General features: G+C 46.8%; 1 protein-coding gene across 2 annotated transcripts in view; it reads left to right on the top strand.

Moving 5' to 3' along the window:
• The first annotated feature begins 271 nt into the window (after positions 1 to 271).
• Positions 272 to 22,608, top strand: part of LOC147710288 (glutamine synthetase-like) — a 38,278-nt gene continuing 15,941 nt past the window's right edge. The window contains exons 1-4 of one of the 2 annotated variants that reach the window (XM_086919972.1): positions 272 to 361; positions 1,572 to 1,747; positions 19,321 to 19,482; positions 20,523 to 20,669. In XM_086919972.1, the coding sequence (XP_086776098.1) occupies positions 1,582 to 1,747; positions 19,321 to 19,482; positions 20,523 to 20,669 (475 nt within the window). In that variant the 5' untranslated portion in view covers positions 272 to 361; positions 1,572 to 1,581. Of the gene's footprint in view, positions 362 to 536; positions 639 to 1,571; positions 1,748 to 19,320; positions 19,483 to 20,522; positions 20,670 to 22,608 lie in introns of those variants that run through there. The other variant, XM_086919973.1, reaches the window with a different exon arrangement.

Genomic DNA, 22,608 nt, shown 5'->3' with positions numbered 1-22,608 from the left:
AATATAGTGATTGATTTATATCAGCTCATAATATGAGGCTACTGTATGTATGACACACAAGTGCACTGTGGGTGTGGCCAGGCCTTAGGCCCACAGTTCTGATCTATTCATTCATTATACTCAAGTTTCCAAGTTTCCTAGTAAACCTGCGGTCTATAACTCACTGTTTGAGTAAACAAAGCACGGTATCCTTGTTAGGGTGCCTCTGGGTTTTTTTGTGGGGAGGGCTCTCTTTATCCGGTGCCCTTCGTTTGCAAGTGGGAGGGGTTAGGCCAGCTGCAAGCTCCCCTGAAGCAGGTATCAGCGCCTCATCCTTCTAAACAACAGAGGCGTCAGGAGCCGAGCTGCCAGGAGCAACCCAGTGAGTCTGAGGGAGAGCCGGGAGTTGCACGGGTCTGATGAGCTGATACACAGGAGAGATGCAGTGCTCTGGTCTTTTTGGGGCCTACAAGGGGTGTACTGTTGTTGTCTGGACGGTCAGGGTGTTGGGGAGGGGAGGATACGACGTGTTTAAATACTGGAAACTTGAAGGAGTCCTCGCCCCTCAATCTCCGCAGGCATGGTTTACTGTCACGCGACTTTATCTGGTGAAAGAAGAACGCTTGTAACAGAATTAACAATGCTAGTGAGTCTCTAAGGTAAAGTTTGTTAGACACCCACCCCCTGGCTCGACTAGTGATGGCTCAGCTCCAGCCGGCCCGTAAAGGGCTCAGTGTATGTGGTGTAGGACAGTTGCTGGTTGGACGGTGAGCCTGGACTCCATACCGGTTGGTCTGTGAATACAGCTTTACTGGGGCTGGATTGGGCAAGTGAGCATCCGTTCTGGCGAGAGAGCTGTGCAGTTGGAGGGCGCCTGCAGTGCCGGTGTTAGGAGATTGTGTTGGGCTTGCATAATGGCTGTTGTTTGTGTTGGGCTCCTGGCAAATTGAAATTGGGTATTTGCACATGGCAATCTATCTATCTATCTATCTATCTATCTATCTATCTATCTATCTATCTATCTATCTATCTATCTATCTATCTATCTATCTATCTCTCTATCTCTCTATCTATCTATCTCTCTCTCTATCTATCTATCTATCTATCTATCTATCTATCCATCCATCCATCCATCCCTCTATCTCTCTATCTATCTATCCATCTATCCATCCATCCATCCATCCATCCATCCATCCATCTATCTATCTATCTATCAAGAAATCCACACACACCCATACATATACATATATATATATATATATATATATATATATATATATATATATATATATATATATATATATATATATATATATATATATATATATATATATATATATATATATATATATATATATATATATATCCACATGCAATCCATTTTCTTGAGAAGATCGAAGCTGACACCTTCTGCAGTGTAGGAAGGCTGTTCTATTGATCTTCCACTATGACGCGTTTCGGCCGACCAGAGCGGCCTTGGTCAAATATATCCTGCCCTCGGAGTGCCTCCGGTCTATGTACTCTGCTTTGGGTGCAGGTGGGCGTGTCGTCTTGTCGCTGGCCGCCTCACTCGTGTTTTTTCTCTCTTGCAGGTCTGTCGCCATGTCGGTTTCTCACAGCTCCAAACTGAACAAGTGTGTCCGGGAGCGGTACATGAAACTCCCCCAGGGGGGTCAGGTACTGGTCACCTATGTCTGGATCGATGGCTCCGGGGAGGGCGTCCGCTGCAAGACCAAAACCTTGGACCACGAACCCACGTGCCTAGAAGGTAGGGATTTGTACAGCCAGCACTGTAAAGCATATGTAGCTGCCAAACCCAAGTCCTTTGCGTGGTCTCCTCTCCCACCCGGCAAAACTAACCAGGGGGATATTTGAGGGCCGGGCCAGCCCATATTTATGTTTGCCCTCCCCCAAATTACCGAGGCAGCTGGCCCAGTATTTAAAGGGGCGTGAGTTCTGAAGGTAAATGAATGAGCTGCATGTTCCAAGACAAGTAAAATGTTGGGCTATGTCTTCTGACAAACTGCGTGGAGATGTTGTTTACTTTTCTTTCTTTGACTGAAAAAGTGAGAGGATTTTTTAAAGTGAACTATGTAGCAATCTCGCTGGGGTACAGGCAGGGCCACTGGAATTATGCAACAGGGGAGGCCTACATTTTGAATAAATTATGTGGCAAGAAAACACAAATTATGCAGCTTAATGTGGCTCATTTTGTGATGGTATCACTTCTTTTTTTAAATCATTTTTACATGTTAGCGCTGTCACGGCACGGCAAAGGTTTCACTTTATTAGTACCAGTTCCAAATACAGCTATAAATAATTGAAAGGTGACCAGTCAACCTTTGCGAAGGACCTTCCACTGTCCGGCAGCACATGTTGCAGCGTTTTAAGTAACTTTTGATCTGGGTTAGATAGAAACAAAATTAGTTTTTTGTTAAAATCTGTCAATTCTGCAGCAGATGATGTATTATGTGGCAAAGTCATAGTTTATTTTTTAATAAATATTTTTATTCAAAGGTTGCTCAGTATACACCAATACATGTCAAATATGAAATTCAAAGCACAGGCCAATTGTGGGTGTTACAGACTACACCCATCCACGATTGTGATTGCCATGCACAATATAGTACCCATACATTGCTGCAGGTGCTCAATCCTACCCTGAGCAGGTTCAGCAAGAGATGTTTCCCATTCCTCCTTAAACCCTCCCCAGCCCCGCCCTCATCAGGTCCCCATATATTGTGTCCAGTTGCCGCATTCTTTCTCATCATACATGCGCGGACAACCCCGGCTCCGGTAGACCTTGCGTTCCACCAGTTGACAGCGCTCTAATTCTTTCTTCCCGTCCCGGATATCTGAGAGGTCTATTTGCTCCCCATGCTTTAGCAATGTTTCACTTAGCCACCCCCGCCTCCAGTGTCAACTACAGACCGAGGTATCTGGGCCAGCTCTCTTCGCTGGAAATACCCAAAATCAGCCATCTAGCCTCTAGTGATACCTCCACGCTGTAACCGCAGTCATGACGGCCGTGACCTCCCTCCTGTAGCCCTGGATCTCAGGCCATTCCCAAAGTGTGTGGAAAAAGTGCCCACTGCTCTGCAACCCCGAACGCACTTCATCCCATGCGGGTTTATTCTAGATTGAGAATAGTAAGATCTGTGTAATATACGCAGTTGTGTAAGACGGAAGTGAGCCCTTATGGCTATTTCCCTGGGGCTTTGGATGGACTTTACCCAGTTGTCGTCCTTTATAAGCCCTAAATCTCCCTTCCAGGCTTCCCGTAGTGAGCAAAGGAGATACAGTGAGTTATTCACTAACTTCCGGTAGACAATAGAAAGCGTTTTGGCCGGGATTTGGTCCAGCAACAGTCGGTCTTCCGTGGACGAGTATTCTGGAAATTGTGTCCCCTCGGGTAGGTGACACCTCAAAGCATGTGACTATTGTAGGTACTGGAATCTCTTCTTCTGTGCCATATTATATTTTGCCTACAGGCTCCTAGTTTATCTATCCCTGTCAGACTCCACCTGATAAGACTTCTCAATTTCTATACTTCACTAAGGTGATCACTGTCCCGTAGTGGGGTAATTTCCCTTAACAAAGAGATGATGGACGGAGTGCTGAAACGTTTCAGACACTCACCCCCAGTCACAGATCTGGGTTGAATCCATCATCATTCTTTAGCTCACCCCAGTTCAGACCCAGCTATATGCAAATCAGTCTTGACACGCTTCCTCATGGGAACAGTCCAGCCCGAACTCCCAAGCCAAGTCTTCCCTGGACCAGAAAAAATGCATCCTGGGACCGGTTTCGGGGTCCTCCTCCAGACGTCCCCTAGTTTATCCATGTCAGATTCCACCTGATAAGACTTCTCAGTTTCTTTACTTCATCAGGTGATCCCAGTCCCATTGTGGGGTCATGGCGGTGAATTTGCCTTCCCATCCCAAGTACCTGTTGACATCATGCCATGCTGCCACCACTGCCCGAGTATGACTCGGAAGTGTATCCATCTTTTTCTTAGTATACAGAATGGCAGGGTATCCCCGATTACCCATGGTATCATGGTCGACCCTATAGGCCGGTTCCTCCCTATCCCAGAATACCCACTTGTTGAACACCATCAACTGTGTGGCCCAGTAGTATGCACAAATGTCTGGAAACACCAATACTCCCTCGAACACTCCCCTCTGCTGCTTCCTGTGGGATATATACGTTAGCTGCCTCCAATCCAGAGAAGTATGCAAAGTTCTCTGTTAACCCTAGTGAAGACATTTTCGGCACTTTATACAGGTATTTTAGAGGAAATATAGCATACGTGACAGGGCCATCATTTTAAAAAGGACAGCTCTGTCCATCAAAGAGTTCGGTAGTACCCTACAGTTGGCCAAGTCCGCTTTGAGACGCTCCAACTGAACGAGTACCTTCTGTTGAAGGAAGCCCTGCGTGATTGAATGATAAAAATTCTGAGGTAGCGAGATCCCCGCATTGCCACTGGTGTGGGGAAACCTGGTGAAATGGTAGAGGGTCCCTCCCGTTAGCGGGAAGATCAGAGATTTATCCCAGTGGATTTGATAATCCGATTAACTCTTGAAGAGGTCAAGGATGTGTAAAAGTCTATGAACAGAGGATCATGGCCGCGAAGCATAGAGCAAGGTGTCGTCGACATAGCCTAGATTCTTTCCTCCCATTGCTGATCCCCCAAATGAGAGGATCTCAACGGATCCAGGCTGCCTGAGGCTCCATATCCAGCGCAAAGATCATCGGTGAAAGGGGGTACCTCTATCGCGTTCCCTTACACAGGGCAACAGTGCGGAACAGCACACCATTCACTGGTACCTTTGCCACTGAGTTCTGATATAGGAGTCGAATCCACCAGCAGAACCTAGGACAAAAGGCCACGCGGGGGAGTACTGCGAAGGGATAGGGCACCTCTATACTATCAAAGGCCATTCTCGCATCTAGAGATAGCACCACGGCCTCCACTTATTTCTGGTCAGCCATCATGTGTATCACTCCGAAATAGGCACCTAAGGATTAGACGGGCACTCCAACGTGGCATAAAGCCGGACTGGTCAGGATGAATGACTGAGGCTATGACCCTCATCAGTCTATTTGCCAACGCTTTGGCCAACACCTCCGCCTCCATGTTAAGTAATGATATAGGCCGGTACGAGCCGCAGACCGTGGGTGGATGGCACTTTTTGAGACGAACCACAATTGTAACTGTTCTCTGATCTTCTGGAAGGGCCCCATCCTTCTATGCTGCCTGGAACATATTAAGAAGATGAGGTGCGATTTTGAGTGCCGCACATTTAACCTCTTGAGTGCTCCTGACGAGGTCAGCTCGCCATGAGCCACGCGCTCCGGTTCTCATGACGAGCTGAGCTCGTCATTACCGCGCCCACTACATGGAACGTACGCACGCTGGGCTAATTCCCCTGCTGTGCTGAGCGTACCATTGGAACGGGTGTGGTCATGACGAGCTCAGCTGACCATGAGCACTGGAGCGCCGTGGCTCATGACGAGCTGACCTCGTCATGAGCACCGGGGTGTCGTGCACGCCCCACAGCACAGCGGGGGAAACAACCCCACGCGGAAGGGGTTAAATAGTTCAACCAGTAGGCCGCTAGACCCAGCTGCCTTGTCCGACTGTTACCCTCAGATGGCCCTTTCTAACTCTTCTACCATTAGGTCTTGTTCCAGTGCCTCCCTGTCCTCTTCTGAGAGGACGTCCAGTGTCAAATCTTTCTGAAAATCTGTACAGCCATCCTACGTCCTGCGGGTCCCTGAAGAGTATACGCTCTCATAGTACTTTGCAAGCGTTTATGCTATATCACTCACTCTGAAATGCACTTCCCCGATCATGTTTCTCAGTGACCCAGTATCTGTCCCTGTCTCTCTTGTCCAGCCATGCGATCAACTTGCTGGCCTTGTCACCCACATCATAAATCCATCTCTGTGCTGCCAGGGCTTGCAATCATGCAGCATTTTCTGCAAGATCTCTCAGCTCTCACTGCACCAACTGGAGACGGTGAACCATTTCTGTGTCTGTGGCGTCCCCTCCACTCTTTCTCCAGGTATTTGATTTCCCTTACCAGTTCTAAACTTTGCGCTATCCCCTCTTTCTTTTTGATCCCGATGAGAGCCTGAATATTTCTGTGCGGCACTATTTTGTACTCTTCCCATAGGGTGCAGGCCGAGGCGAACGATCCTTCACTGACCTGAAAGTACTGTTTCGTGCCCTCCACCACCCGGTCCGAATTGTCTTGTCCTTCAAGTGCCATGCTCCTGTCCTGGGAGGTAGGCCTGTTAATCTGACCGGCTCAAGAGCCAGGTCCCCACTGGGGAATGATCTGATATGCCGCGTGCTAGGTGTTGTGCATTGCTGAAGTGGCCCACACTGACACAGTGGGTGAATATATAGTCATGTCAGGAGAGATTTCCATGCCTGGCAAGATAATTTTGTGACTTGTGTTTCAGTCTGGTGATGTGCCCTCCATAGGTCCACCATGCCCATAGCGTCCGTGAATGAGTGGAGTTGTATCCCACACTGAGGTTTGTGTCTCCCATTCTAAGGTTTGTCCCTCCTGGCCACCTATCCCACCCCTAAGCCATGATATCATTCACCCAGGATCAGTGTGCCCACAGGCATGTTTAAGTGATGGGCGCCCAGTCCCCCAAAAGTGTCTCCTTGAAGTCTGGGTGGTGCATAAACGCAATCTAAATTTAATTGTATGGCCCTCCCATATGCCTGTCATCTGCACGAATCTCCCCAACGGGTCATGCCACTTTTTGCCTGCCGTGTATGGTGTGGTAGACTTTAGTAGGATACCAATGCCCCGGGATCCAGAACTGTAGCCTGCATGTGCCACCAAGATGTAACCCCACCAGTCCAAAGCCTTACAGTATTGGCCTTTTAAACGTTTTTCTTGTAGGAGGACCAAGTCTGGGGCCCGCCGTTGAATATACTGTAAGCGCCAAAGTGCGCTTAACCCTGGAGCCCTGGCCATTCTCATTCCGGGACAGAATCTTCAAATCAGAGTGTGCTTGTGTTCTGATTAACATTCAGCTGTGTTGTCACACACAATGCTCTATACGTGGGGGCTCCCGAGATGACCCTCCGGAAACTCCAGATAGTGCAAAACTGCGCAGCGCGCACCCTGTTAAAGATTCCCCGAGCTCAGTCAGCCAGACCTGCACTGAAAAGTCTTCACTGGCTGCCAGTTAAACACAGAGTGTCATTCAAGGCGTTGTGCATCGCACACCGGGCATTCTGGAAAACAGGACCTGCTATTAACAGCAAGCTTGTCATCCCCTACCACCCAAACAGGAATCTCTGCTCCTCTGAGGCTCTTCTGGCAGTGGTTCCTCGAGTAAAGAGAGCCAGATCCGGGGGTAGGCTGTTCTCAGTGAATACCGCTAAACTTTGGAACACCCTCCCCCTCTCACTCCGTTCCAACCCGGACCTGCTGTCATTCCGCAAAAAGCTGAAGACTTTACTATTCTCCCAAGCCTCCGAGCTCTAATGTGTCACGTCACCTGTCCCTTCGATTCTTACCCCCAGCGCTTGGACGCCCCCGGGCAGCAATCGCGCTCAATAAATCTATTTCCAATTCCAATTCCAATTCCAATTGCTCAATCTTAAGCCTACCCCCACCCTGACAGTCTGGCTGCTTCCCCCTTGACCCGTTCAGGAATCCTAGCTATTATTGTAGACCTTGCAACCATGAAAATATCAAACTAAAACAGAAAGAACCCAGCAACACCCCTCCCTCCTACCCTGAACTGTGGGTCTGAAACTGCCCAACAACCCAATTTGCAGAGTGCCTGTTGCCCCAAATTAAACACTGACTGTATCGTGGGTTGGCTGCTCTGCCTTTATATTCTACCATACCCAAAATACGTGCAGACCCTTGTGAGGTCGAATGAAGTACCAATGGCCCAAATGTATCTAGAACTTGCTGATTTTACTCAGTCATCTGTCCCCTGACTTTCAAATATGAAAACAAGACTCCAAGCCCTTCCCGGTGCCTCTTAACTGCACCCCCTCATCCTTTACATCAGTTAACACACACTAGAAAACGTGCAGTTTGAACTTGCTCCTGGCTTGATCATCTCTCGTTAGAGCCCTCTGAGGCTGTCCCATCAACTTTCTGGCTGTCGTCTTGTACTGAGGAGTTGCCTCTGTTACAGTCCTGGGGTTGGCCTTACCCACCCTTCGGGGTTGCTGCCGCCGAGGTGCGCCAGCCGTCCAGCCGCTCTCTTACCTCAATTGGGGAGGTGAAGAACCAGGATTTCCCTACTGCTACCACACAAAGTTTGGCTGGGAAAAGCATCTTGTATTTCAAGTCCTTCTCACAGAGCGCCCTCTTGACCTCCTCAAAGTTGCATCGATGACGTTGTACTTGTAGACTGAAGTCCAGAAAGAACGGCAGTGTTGTGTTCTCATACTTCCAGGTCCTCTTGAGAGTAAGACTCCTGAAGTATAGTGTCCGGGTCCCGATGGTTGAAGATCCTGGTGATAATAGAGCGGGAAGGGGCTCCCAGCTTTGGCGTAGGCACAAGCGCCCTATATGCACGTTCAACAGAGAAGAATTTTGTACTCAGAAAGTTAGTTATCAAATCTTCAACAAAGAGATCCACACTCAGACCCTCTGAACCCCCTACCACTCTAATGTTTTTACTCTGGGCCCTGCCCTCCGGGTCCTTGACCCTGGCCGGAAGGAGTTCTTGTTGCGTCATAGAGGTGCGCACCTGTTCCTCCAGTGACTTTGAAGTAGTCTGGAGAGTGTGGATGTTGGACTCGGTGGATTTAACCTTGTCGGATATTTTCTAGAAGTTTGCTTGCAGGAGGCACACATCAATAGTTAACGCATTTTTTTGGGTTTGAGCAGGGATTCGAGGTCCTAAATGGCCGCTATAATTGCGCTTATGCCCCCAACTGGTCCGACCCCTTCTCCGATCTTCCTAGGGACAGCGTATTTATCCATCTTGTTGGTTTGTAATGGCATCTGACCCTTAGGTTTCACCATGATCCCTGGTGCAGCCACTGGTGCAACAGGCAGTCCATGGCATGCCATCGCTGACCGGTCCCACTCCCGCCTCTGGAATCCCTTGGTCTCCTCAGTGAGATCACTGACAGAACCCATTTTCTTTTCTGTCTCTTTTCTTCCACAGCCATGCTTGCTATGCCTCGTGCCTTTCAGTTGGGCTGTCATTCCAGGAATACGCCCCCGGCCACCCTGAATCACTAAGGGAGGACTCGGGCCATGCAGAGGGCGCACCAGGGCACTCAACCCAGCCTTCGCTTCGCGTCCCCAGTTTAATCGTCTCATAGGCAGCAGTGACAAGGTAACAAGCTGTAGGCTTGTGTTGATCTAACCTTTTGTATGGCCTCTTGCTGTCCTTGTCGTGTGCCCTCCTATGACTGGGACAATACAGGGTCCAAGTGCCCCCCCCACTAGTGGCTAGCGATTCCTGCCCTCCCACACGATCAATAAAGGGAGTGAGGCTTGATGGTGAGGCCACTCAACAGTCCACGGAGCGAGTCCATGGCCCGTCCACTGCCCCTAGCTCTTCTCCTTGATTACCGGGGCATCCCACAGGCCATCTTCAAAGGCGTCGGACCCCCATCAACCGGCCCCAGGGCTGGAGTTGGTGCCATACTTGTGTGCCCTCCTACGGCAGGGGTATGATAGTATCATTTTGTCTGTCGACCAGGCACGGTGAGGCCCGGCTACCAATGTGCGCACATAGCGCTCCCATCCCTGGGCCTCTGTCCACGCCGGTCATGCTACCTTCCTCCTGGTGTTTCATCTGGTGCTGAGGTGTCTGCGGGGGTCGGGCATAACTCACCCCAGCTTTTCTGTTGCTGCTGCATTGCTCCCAGGGATGACGCCCCGGCCTGCTTCCCATCCATGTCCGCTGTCACACTAGAGATCAATCTTGGGTGGTCCGTCCCAGAGTTGCACGGGGTGGGTCAACATTTACTACAGGGGGGTCAAGCTTACCCCCAGGGCACACAGTTAGGTTCTGGAATGCAAATTGGGACGGATTTCAGGGCAGATGGTGGATCTGCAACATCTGGTTTAACGGAGCTTGGTTAACTTGCGGCCATCTTGGCTAGAGCCAAGCCACGCCCCTCGCAAAGGCATAGTTATGAGGAAAATGCCACAAATCACACAATTTCAGTGGCCTTCCATATAGGGAGTGCAAAAAGAAATATAGTACGATGTCAATTTGTTTCTAATTCATTCAGTCAATAAACGTTTATTCAGCTTCAGCCATAAAAAGTACTTTTCATCAATTTAAAACTAACTGATTGTTTCTAATTCACAAAAAATGTAAATGTAAATGAACTGTGCAAATCATTCAACATATACCAGCAGTTATAAAAGCACAAATGAAGCACGTTCTGTTTTATAATTCTGAAGTCTGATGGAAAAAAGATTTTAATAAGATCAAAAAATATTGGGGATACACAAATGATACATTATGCATTGTATTGCACATTTGTATAGCACTTACTACCCCTATGTTTGGCACTGAAGCTCTTACCTACATGGGCAGCAAGCTACGCTATATAGAGTAGTGTATGGTTGGAAGGGTGTTGTCTTTGTTTTGTGATCCTATGTGGGAAGTGTTTCCCTCTCATGTGTGATGACCACCTTTGTGTGGTTATCGTGTTACGAGATGCATCGCATAGCAATGCGGTCGATAATGACCTGCGGGATACACAGATGCATAGTTTGTGGTTTTTCAGTACACTGGCAGCCTTGAAACAGCTCTGCAGGTGCCTTTGTGGTGCTGTAGATGGTAAAGTCTGCTTCACTGGTTACTGCACTGAGTTGTCCAATCAGACACTTTGGATTAATGTCTGGGGCAGAGGTGGCATTACTGGGGGAGAGAGAAATGGAGAGATCTGATGGGATGTGCATTGCTACTATCTTCTCATATCTGAGATGCAAAGTAGTTGCCATCGTGTATAGATATTTGGACCCACAGTCATTGACAGAGCTCTTCAGTTATTCCATGCCTGTTCATTTGGTGATGGTTTATTAGCTGCACGGTACTTTGATGGATAACCCTTGTAGAAATATGTCTTATGCAGGGCTTTAAGTGGGATGAAAAAACTGGGGGGTCTCTCAAAGGGGCGTGGCCAGTCTAATTGGGGCGTGGCTTTAACAAACTTGCGCTAAAAGTCTGTGTTTAGTATAGTGTGCCGCCCGACTTGTATTTTGTTGTTTCCGTCATTGCATCCAGATATGCGAGACAACAAGTAACATCATACCTACAACAAGTAAGCACTATTGGCTTTGTCAATGGTTATTAGTTGCCTTAGATAAATAAGCTGCAACTATGGCTGGTTACATATAATATTGAAAAAGCTTCCAATTAAAGCCCTGGTGACCCTACCACAATGTTGCTGCTCTTGCGTTTCAGAAAGAGAAGGGAAATCCATAAAGAAAATGACTCTTTAAAGGATTTCCCTTCCCCCACAACGCTCACCTGGCATGACGTCATGCAGTGACTTCTCCACTCGTCAGTAGTAAGCAGTGTTAGCAGTGCACATCCATGTGCTTTGCTGTCTCGAAATGGGTCTCTATCAGGCTGTTTGTGCCCTGGCACTTTTTTCCGGACAGCAGTGACAGCAAACTGCTGTCACTGCAGTCCCCCAAAAAAACGGACCACCTGAGCCAGGGCTCAAAACAGAGCCCGATAGAGACCCGTTTCGAGGCCCCGTTTAAAAAACTGCCGGTGCTCAGACCCCTTGAGACCCGGCCCACTTAAAGCCCTGGTCTTATGTGAGCGTAAGAGGAGTATGTTCCAGTTGGCTGCTGACAGCTGTGGGTTATGGTAGTAGTATTAGTTGGGCCGGAAATGTTATGTATGGACTTACATGACTACATAATACCCCAGCAAAGCATAAGACAGTCCTCCTTAACTTACCAGCTTATCGAAAGTAGTTTGCTCATTCAGTTGTTTTCAATCAGTGGATTGTGAGCTAAAGACTGAGCTTGAGGGTGTGACTATCTTTCCAGGTTCTGGTACCTGGATATGTGGGACTTTAGTAATCTTTGAAATAGCCATGTTTTCAACTGTCTTCTGAAGTTTACATGCTCCTGAATGCGAAGAATGCGCCTGGTAGGGAGTTCCAGAGCTTTGTGGCTTATACGGAGAAAGCAGCGACTCCTATGGATTTCTTATGGTAAGGTGGTATGATGATGAGTGGTGCATGTCTGGAACCCAGAGTCCTGATTTGTTTGTAATGCTTGAAGTTAGCTTGTAAGTATAGCCGTCCTTCTTCTTGGAGGTTCTGTGAACAATGCAAAGTGCCTTAAACATTTCTCTTCTAGCTATAGGTAGCCTGTGTAGTGATTGCAAGACTGGAGTCATGTGTTTTCTTGGGTGAAGGCAGAGAAGGAGTCTTGTAGCAGCATTTTGTTTGAGTTGTATTTTGCATATGATGCAGGTGCGCCAAGGTATACACTGTTGGCATAGTCAAGCTTGGCGATTAACCAAGGTATGGGAGGCTGCAATGTAGTGTTTTCATTGTGTAGATGCCTCTCTGTGGATGGATGGGTTGAAGGATGTAATCAGGATTGGCAAGTGGGTTAGGTAGATGTTGAATAGTAGAGGGGATATAATGGACCTCTGTGCGATGCAGGACTGTTTTGTGAGAGGTTGATCTAAAAGGTGGCACCAACACTAGTTTACTGTCAGAGTTGAAAGGCCAAGAATTCAGTGGGCATAAGCTGAACTCCCTTCACATCTTTTGTTGGAAATTGGGTCACTGGTTGATGGGGGTGAGACCTTTCTCAAGCAGCAAACATCAAATTAACCTGGGCGTAACCCTCTGGTAGCTTGGCACAACGCAGACAGGCATAACTTGGATGCAATATGTAAAGTCTTTCTGTTGTACTTCAAAAAATAATAAATTGATAACACAACACGTGGGAAACCCCACACCATTTTGGAAAAATAGAGTAAAATTGTGAAAATGATTTGACACCCCAACAACAAGCATCCAATCAGTAGGACCAGAGAGACGCAACTTTAAAGATTTAGATAAAACAGTGCCTAAAAGCTCAAAATGCAACTGTGATTATCCGTCTATGCTGGACAGGGACAAAGTCACAAGTTTGGTCAAAAGCGATGGAGTGTGGGCCAGATACAGGGACCCAGTTAGGCGCGCTGTACCCTAAATCCTGGTTTGCAAAGCATTGCTGGACCCTGGGTTGAGGATGCGTTGCACAGCGGCGGTTCTGATGAAGCTGCTAAGCTGCAATGCAGAGTCCTGCATCGTCGTTGAGAATGCTGTTGATGAGGTGCCAGCAATTCAAAGGTCTGCATTGAGGGTGCGTCGCGCAGCAGCGGATTGGAGGAGACTATGGGTTGTGATGCTGAGTTCAGCTTGGGGTATTCGTCGCTCTGTGGTGGTGCTGATGCGACTGCGAGGAGATGTGTTGCACTGTGTCGGCTCTGCTTACAGGACCACGGCTGGACTGTCAGAGAAACTTCAGTCCAACTTCAAATGATCCAGGACTGAGGTGGCCCCTCTTAGGGGCTAAGACTCACAACAAGTAGAGTCCAAGTGCTGGGTTCAAGATTGTTGGAGCCTTTTCTGTCCCTGAGGCTCCGATCAGGAGGCCAGTCATCTAGTCCTTGGGTTCACTCTGGTGGAGCCAAAGCAAAGCTCTGCCCAACTCACTTAGAGTCAGGCAGAACTTCAGTATATAGACAGCGAAGATTTCTTCGTATTTGCCGCCTTCATTCACCCTTGATCCCTCGACAGAGTAAGGGCTGCCAGAAGTTTGGCCATATATTATATATAAAGTGGGCGAACACATGGGCAGTTTTTACTGCCCGTCACCGCCAGGTAAAACCTGGTGGTGACAGGCAGTGAAAACGACAAAATAATTCTCACGACATGGGAGAAATCTCCCATTGTGACGGGGTGACTGTTTTTCTTTTTTTTCTTTTCAAAATCAAAACCTCTCTTTCATTTATTTTTTTAATGTAATAAATAGTATTGAAAGTTTGACATACGGATCGGTCACGTTTACAGAGCCATCTGTGAAACATTCAATGCATTTACAGGAACCACCACAACAGCAGTTCTTGTAAATGCAAGAGACGTCCGCTGGGCAGGATGACAATTCTAACTTTGGCGGAGAGTTTACCCTTGCCATGGCCGGAGTAAAGTACCCTGCTATGGCGACGGTACATAATCCATCCACCAAAGTATAAATCAGGTCCAGAGTTTCTCATGTGGGCCCTATTACGAGTTCCCCGGGAGATCCCAGGGCCAGAATCCCCAGTAAGATAATGGTGATTACAAGTTGTTTCCACAAGAATGAGAAATAACATGCGGAATCTGGAATACTGGTACCAAGTCCACATGTTTCCCCCTTCTAGAGGGCTCAAATCTGCGAACATTTATCATCTGCTTGGAGTAGGTGATAAATGCTCCGCGGGCTTTTTTTTGTGCCCGTGTGAGGATGGAAGAGGCCAAGGACAGCGTGAGGAAAGGTTTTTCTGCAGGGAGGTGGGGGCTGAGCACAGCAGCTACCTACAGCACTGCAGCTCCACTGCTGATTCCGGATTGTGTGACCCACAATTATCAGGTCTGGATTTTGAGGATCCGCTAAATACAGGTCCGGAGACACCATAAAACTTGCAGTTGACTCGCGAGGTATTCACCCGTGCAACTTGTTATAGGGCCCTAGTGTGTGAGCAATTGAGGTGGGTGGGTGTTGCTAACAGGTCACAAATCAGAGTTCAGAATTGCGTCTGAAGCTTGTGCATGTTTTTCACAGTGTCTATCAGTGGGTCATAAAAGTGTTCAGAGCACACGCACATCTAATCCTTTACCGGTTTACAGATTACACTCACCAATGGAGATGTGTGCCAGTTGTGATTATGGTTCTATGTGATAGTGTAGGAAGGAGGTACACAGCTTTCAAAGTATTGACAGGAAGAAAGTAAACAAGCATTGGCATATCCAATAGGTCTCGCTTTTGGGACCTTATAAGTATTCAGTTATGCAGCACAATATCCTTAGAGCAACAACATCAACTGTTGAATGGCTACACACTTATAAGGTCCCAAAGGGGAGACCTACTGGTTATGCCAATGCTTGTTTAAATAAGTTAGCCTGTCTACCTTTGGTCCATTATCAGCATGCCGTTATCTTTTGCAGAACTTGTTAAAGTGTTATTTTGATCTAAATACTGATTAGTTACAACATCAGGTAACGCACGTCTTATGCAAGCCCTTCAATATATACATCAGAAGGTTTAACAGTAGATAAGGAAAATGAAAAAGTAGTACGAGTTGATGTATTTTCATTCTACTTGTTCAGATCAGATGCATCTTGAATTTTGGAAAATCACCACTTGATATTGCAATGCTTGCTTTACATCCATAAACACAGAGCCATGGTACACATATTGTTTTTCAATCCACCCATGAACCAGGTATTGCAAGACGTCCAGGAATGGTGCACTTCCCCACCTGGGGACAACAATACTGTTCAAAGAAAGAGGAGGAAACAAAAGTAGCGCTTCACTGCAAAGTCTGTAAAGTGAGGCTGTTGTGTTTGGATGTGAATAAAACCAATCTGGCCACTTTGAGACCACCACTCTGGCTTGCTTTATTTAATTATTTGTTTATTTTTCATATTTAAAAACTTTTATTTCTCTCCATCCCGAGGCTGCACTTTGTAATAGAAAAGTGGCAGAAAAAGGGCATTTCCTGCAAGAGTATTTTTCTTTTTTGGATCAATTTCACAGGAAAGCAACTAAATGAAAGAAGGAAAGAGGTTGTGAACCGTTTCTTCAAGTCATTGTTTTCAGTAAGTGAGGAGCAAGACAGAAAGAAAGGTAATAATAGGAAGAAGGGGGGGGCATCTGCCAGAACAGAAAAGAAGAGGACATTGTCCGTGTCTTCTCTGGGCAGTAAGGAAGAGACAGAGTCCTTTTCCTTCTCTGCCAGTCCCTCCCGTCCCCGATCGTCCACGAAAGCCAGCTGAGCATTATCTGAATGCCTTTGCTATTTCTGCCGTCCTGGGACACAGTTTTGAAAAGAAAAAGTAGGGGAACAGAATCTTTTCAATAAAAGAAGTAGGGGCACACCGTGCCCTTCCGATCACACCCACTTCGACCACTGCTCGAAGCGCTAGCTAAAGGCTGACCCTGGATTACTCCTTCTAGGACAGGATGTGGCATGTGCCAGCATTTCAAGGGCAGGTGTGAGCAGAGGCGATGAGCCAGTCTGACCATTCCTCTGGGTCAGTCTTGAACAGTGGTCGAAGTGGGCAGGATCGGAAGGTCACTGCGTGCCCCTACTTCTTTTATTAAAAAGATTCTGTTCCTCTACTTTTTCTTTTCAAAACTGTATCCCAAGATGGCAGAAATAGCAAAGGCCTTCAGAAAAGGCTCTGCTTGCTTTTGTGGGCGTTCCGGACGGGCAGAGAAGGAAAAGGACTCTGTCTCTTCCTTACTGCCCAGAGAAGACCGGGACAATGTCTACAGACCTACCTAACTTCAGATAAGAGCTCTTTTTTATAATACAATATGAAGTACCTGTGAGGAACAAATGATTGGAAGCACACACAGGGAACGCCCAATTTTATATTTCAAGATATTATGCCTCATAATTGTGTCTTTTTTTATTTAGAAGATTTAGAATTTATTACAGAAGTGAGTGTCCCAATATACATATTTTTTAAAAGGAATCTCCATTAACAGAATGAACATTGGATACAAATGTTCTATAGGGACTTTTGAGAATAGTGAAAGAATGCTAGTCTGGGATCACGCCCTCTTCATAACTCTCATTTTTGGGAATACCTACAGCAGCAACATGCATGGATTGGTGAGAAATCTCAGTACGGAAGCACCGACTTCTACTCTAACCCCCATCCCCTCCTCTAATGACCCTCCTTCGCTCCCCAAACCATGTTTCTAGATCTCTCCTTTAGGAAACATTATGATTGGGGTAAGGGCTTCCAGAAGGCAAGGTAGGGTGTCATAGACTGATCATTCCTAATTACTCAAAAAGTTCTTTAAATTAGCATTTTTTGTGTAGGAAGTGCTCAAGATGGCAACATGCTATTCTGCTTGAAGCACTGAAAACCCTTCTGCAATTCCTGCTTGCACACAGCAGTCAACACACCCAGACACTTATTCTGTGCCACCAGGTCAAGAATAAGAAAAAATGCTGTCAATCAATCAATGGCTTGTAAAGTGTGACTAATCACCCCCCCCTCCCAAGGTGCTGGCGGGGTGGCATAAGAGGAGCTACTGGTCCGTCGAAGGCGCTATGTAATGCAAAAAGCAGAAGGTATAATAGAAGCAAGAGTTTGGACCTGATTGTAGGTTTCATAGGATTTATCTAACTTATCAATACAATATGTGTGGCTAGAAGTAGATTATAATAACTGTGCAATGACGTTGTGAGATGCAGGTGGCTCTAAGGATGTCAGTCCCTCATAGATTGTGTCATTGTGCGTCTATTTGTGCCTCTTTAATATTTTTCTAGACCACATGCAATGTCCAAGCTACAGTTGGATGCTTCAGATGCTTGTCCTGTCCTGACCATGACGCTCAGATTGTTACAACTGGGCATGCCTTCTCTTCTTCGTCATCTAAATGAAATACGTGCTTTCCTGGGCAATCTGTGTTTTTGAGGTTACTTACTGAAAACCGTGACTTGAAGAAACGGTTCACAACCTCTCTTTCCTTCTTTCATTTAGTTGCTTCCCTCTGAAATGGATCCAAAACAGACAAGCGCGCGCGCGCCTCGCCCTGGCAGCAGGGGGAGGGGAGTGAGGAGGGGGCCTGTGCCTGTTTCCCTTGTGGGAGCGAGCAGGAACCATATGGTTTCAGGGTTCGCTCCCGCAAGGGAATTGCCAAATGCGCACACGTTGCCATTGAAAGCAATGCAACGCATGCACGTTTTTGGGGCCAAAACAGAATCGATCACTAGAGGTCTCATAATTAGTGCATGCACGCTGCGTAGTCGAGACCTAAAAAAAATGCAGTGCTTACATGTGAGTTGATGCCTTGTGTTTGGGTGGATGGTGACCTGAAGAAAATGCAAGGAAGTATATGCAGGACAGAGTGAAGAACAGAGAGATGAGGTGTATGATAGGCATACAGAGGAATTCAGAAAGATGTGGGAGAAAAAGGATGCACGTGTGTGAGACTGAAGAGGAAAGTTGTGTAAAGTGAAGAATAGAAGTGACTAAGATGGTCCAGAGACTACCATTCCATTTTACAGACCTTAGTAATGTTTAATTCACAGTCTCATATTTTCAGAATTTAAACACTTTCAATTCTAATTATTCACAACAACATCCTTGTTTATCTGATATGGCTAACAAACACTGGCAAAACCAATATGTTTGTTTTGTTTTAGGTGCATATCCATTACTGTGCAATATGCCTGCATACAATAATGGAAACTCAAGGGAAGGACAAAAATACTGATCGGGTGGTGTGCTATGGGGCACGCAGCATTTTAGTTTCCATGTTTAAAGCCACACCCTATATCATATAAGCCACGCCTCTTGTAAAAGATTCCTAGTTATGCTTCTTAGACCATGATACTTATAGAGACCACCCATTTTTCCCATCTCCCTAAAAGCCCTGCCAAAATGTTCACTGCTGTCAACATAGAACACACTGTATCGGCTTTAGTACCAAGATACTGCTGTGCCTGCAGCTGTATCCCAAGTGGCTTTGCACCTCACTCCTGTGTGTATATGTGTGTCTAAGAATGATGCACATCTTTGGCCATTAATGATTTCTTGATGCAGGTAGAGCTGTTGGTACGGTCACTCTGTGCGCTCTATGTGAAGCTTTGACGACAAGACAAAACTGTTGCTAGTCTCTAAGATTGATAGTTTGAGGATCAGGCTTGGCGAGTAAGCATCAGTTGTAGTGCTTGGCGAATCTCGATTCAATACATTTGAAGTCCTGTGCAAATCGAATGCTCTAGTAAGTTTTCAACCCAGTTCACTTCAGTTCAGCTCTTTTCCCCCTTCCTTTTACCCACTGCTTTATCTCCCAGTTTGCCATCTTCATGTCCCCACCTACCTCCTGCCTCTCCACAATGCCCTTGGTCCTAGCTCTTTCCATACCACAGTCCACTGCTATGTAGTTGGGTTTGCAGTGTTAAGGGCCAACACTGCTTCTCGGAAATGGAGGTGAGACTCCTGGGGAGAGATCAATGTGTCCATGATTGCCATTCAGTTATGGTGGTTCCCCTACCTGACTCTGCATTGATTCACACCATAAAGGAACCTGTAACCTATTTGACTTTAAACTTCCCACACAGACGTCCCAGAATGGGCCTTTTCGGGCTTCGCCACCCAGCAAGCCGAGCCCTTCGAGAGCGGCATGTACTTGATCCCGGTCCAGATGTTTAGAGATCCCTTCTGCTTGGACCCCAACAAACTAGTGATGTGCGAAGTACTGGAAGACAACAGGAAGGCAGCAGGTGAGGACAAAACACTATAATGTTCCTGAAGTGAATGCATCCACCCCACTGTTTGCACAGGACCACTCTTGGTATAATTATTATAGTATTTTAAGGCGATGCATGGGTACCACTTCTGGGAAGATAATATTATTTTTCTTAACTCGCAATGTGATTGAATGTGAAAGGCCCTGTACTTTGTGTAGCTGGGGACCTCCCATGTGTTGCCGATGATCTACAGAGCACGTCTTGGGGTGCTTCAAGCACTTGATCCTGAGTCACAAAGATGACCATTAGCTTATGTTTTGGGAATTACAGGCCATTTTCTTTCCGGTGTATTACTTGCCAAGAAGAGGCATGTCTTCCTCCATCCTCATTTATAATTATTAATATTTCATTGTATTTGTGCTACTTGAGCTCCGGTTTTAATGTATATATTAATGGAGGCTGGCAGACTATACCAGATATATTGGCTTTACCATTGCTTGCTGATAACTGTCACCTACGTGCACACCTTGCAACACAGTAGCATGTTGCAGTTGTCCAAGGATCTTAAGTATTTTAAGATTATCTCATTCCATCTGTCGGCCTCAGGCCCATAAGTTATCACCTGTCTCAAGGGTGCCACACCATCCTGCCATCCTCCACCACCTGTTAGTATCCATCTATGTCCAGAATGTAACTTAATAGTGAATCAAAAAATTGCCCTTTACCTTGACACACTCTGAACTCTCCCTTCTGCAACCAAAACACCACCATTGAGCAGAGTGGGAGCTCTTTTCCCTTTCAGTGGTGTAATTATGACTGCTGTAGGATTCTGTCTCCTGTGATCAAACCTGATGTGCATTCACCTTGAAATGCAAGAATTGCTACCACCGTTTTTCCAGAATGACATTTCCGCAACGCTTTGCGGGAACCGAAGAGATAGACTAGATTTTCCGCCCCTATTCTACTTCCAAACAGTACCACTTTGTGTACAGCTGGGACCTTAGCGTTCATGCTGGGTTGTGCATCGACCTGTCTCTACTTTTTTGTTTGACCAGTTATGTTTTGCACCACAGATACCAACCTGCGGCACACATGTAAGACAGTGATGGAGAAGGTAAAGGACTTCCACCCATGGTTTGGCATGGAGCAGGAGTACACGCTGATGGGGGTAAACGGACGTCCATTTGGCTGGCCAGAGAACGGCTTTCCAGGACCCCAGGGTAAGGGCAATAGCAGTGGGTAAGTGGCTCTGGAGTATGTGTGCTGCTTTCATGCTGGATGGAAGGACTACATCTTAAAATGAATAAGATGTTAGTAATCTTGATGGTGGTTGTATCGATCAATCAAATACTATCTGTAAAGCGCTGCACTGTCCCTCCAAGGGGTACCTTGGCGCTGTGTCTCTGTCTAAGAACCAGATCTTGAGTCTCTTTCTGAAGTCTGCCAGCGAGGAGGCTGTGCAGAGCTGGAGGGGACGGTCGTTCCATATCTTGGCAGCGATGTAGGAGAAGAAGCGGCCACCGCTGGGGATGTGACGGATGTGGGGAGTGTGTATGAGGGAGAGTGAAGAGGAGCTCAGTTGTCTAGCGAGATGGTGGAAGTTCAGTCGGTGATTGAGATAGGCATGTCCTAGGTCGCGGAGGGCTTTGTAGGCATGCGTGAGGATCTTGAACTGGCATCTTTTCTGGATTGGGAGTATTGTCATAACCGGACATTGAAACCATGATATGATTGGTGTAGTGTGGATACTCAGCAGGTCCGCATTACTTGGCTGAATATTATTAGTTGCAACACCCCAGGTAGAGTGGATACTCTCATACTGTTCCGCACTGATAGGAGCTGCCTGCATACTGAAGGTCATGTTATCTGACCTATATTTTTTATTCTATAATGAATATTTGGGTACCGGTGCTTTCAGTCAGGAATGGTGAGGTGTCTGTTGGATTTCACCTGGGATGTTTGCACACACACACACACACACAGACAAAAACACACACACTTGTTAGTGTGAAAAAGATTGTGCTTTAAGTACTCCTAACAATATGCACTCCTCTCCCTTTCCACTTCCCCTTAAGCTCCCCTCATACCCTGCTTCTCATATAATGTATTTTAACTAGGGGTGGGCGAAGAGTTCCGCTCTGCCGGCGGTGTTCGCAGAGTTTTGTGCACTCTGCGTTCCGCAGGGATCGCGAAGTTCCGCACAACTGAGCAAAGTGTTTTCTCTCAAATAGCTCACCAACATTAAGTTTGCGAGCACTAGCAAGAAAAAAATCACAAGCTAGAACACCTCCTGGTGAGATTTCTCCATGCGGGTGGTCGCGGCAGGTCGCGACCGCTCGTGTGAGAAATCTGCTATTCATGTTGAAGATGCTGCAGCTTGAGTAGAACATATAGTCGAACAGCAGAACAAAGCTGCACCCTCTTGCACTGCGCGAAGTGCTGTTCGCACAGATTTTACAGTGCGGGACAAATTCCTGTCGTTAAAATTCAGTTCGAGCAGTGCTACTTGCTAAACTCTGCTGCTTGCTGATCCCCACACAGCGTAACTGAGTTTTGCATCACTTCGGGAAGTTTCGCGAAGCAGAACTCCACAAACTGCGCCCAGAAATGTCAGTGTAATTGTGGGGAAATCTGAAGCTCACCCCAGTTGTATTGACCAAGGTACGCCCCTGACAGCCAGCTGTTTACCTTCACAACTTTGCCTTGTGCTCCATTAACTGGAATTTGCTTTTCAGAACATTTCTTTCATATTTTTATGCAGTTTATTTTATATAGCACAAACTCGACCTGAAGGTATTGGAGAGCTTTACATAAGCACCAGTTACGTTACACAAGGATGCATTCATTCTTTGGTAGGCACAGGGAGATTAAGCGAGTTGCCCAGAATCACTGACTGTTGAGCAAACGCCGAGACTCGAACCTGGTTCCTCAGTTCCAAAGTTGGCAGCTCTGACTGTTACGCTACATTCTCTCCCCATATCTTCACACCATTGAGCTCTCTAGCTGCTGATTAGAAACCCACTCCCACACACAGGTGTGTGGGCAGCATTGTACTCCCCTCCACCCTCGGCACCGACAAAGAGCAAATGTGGCTAACTGTTACCTACTGTGGTTGCTAGGGCCCAATCCACCTAAGCATGCTTTCTGCCCTCGCCAAAA

The sequence above is a fragment of the Lissotriton vulgaris genome, chromosome 5 (assembly GCF_964263255.1).
Source record: "Lissotriton vulgaris chromosome 5, aLisVul1.2, whole genome shotgun sequence".
In the NCBI taxonomy this organism is placed as follows: Eukaryota; Metazoa; Chordata; class Amphibia; order Caudata; family Salamandridae; genus Lissotriton; species Lissotriton vulgaris.
Note: the sequence above shows the minus strand (reverse complement) of the source record. Positions and strands in the feature narration are given on the sequence as shown.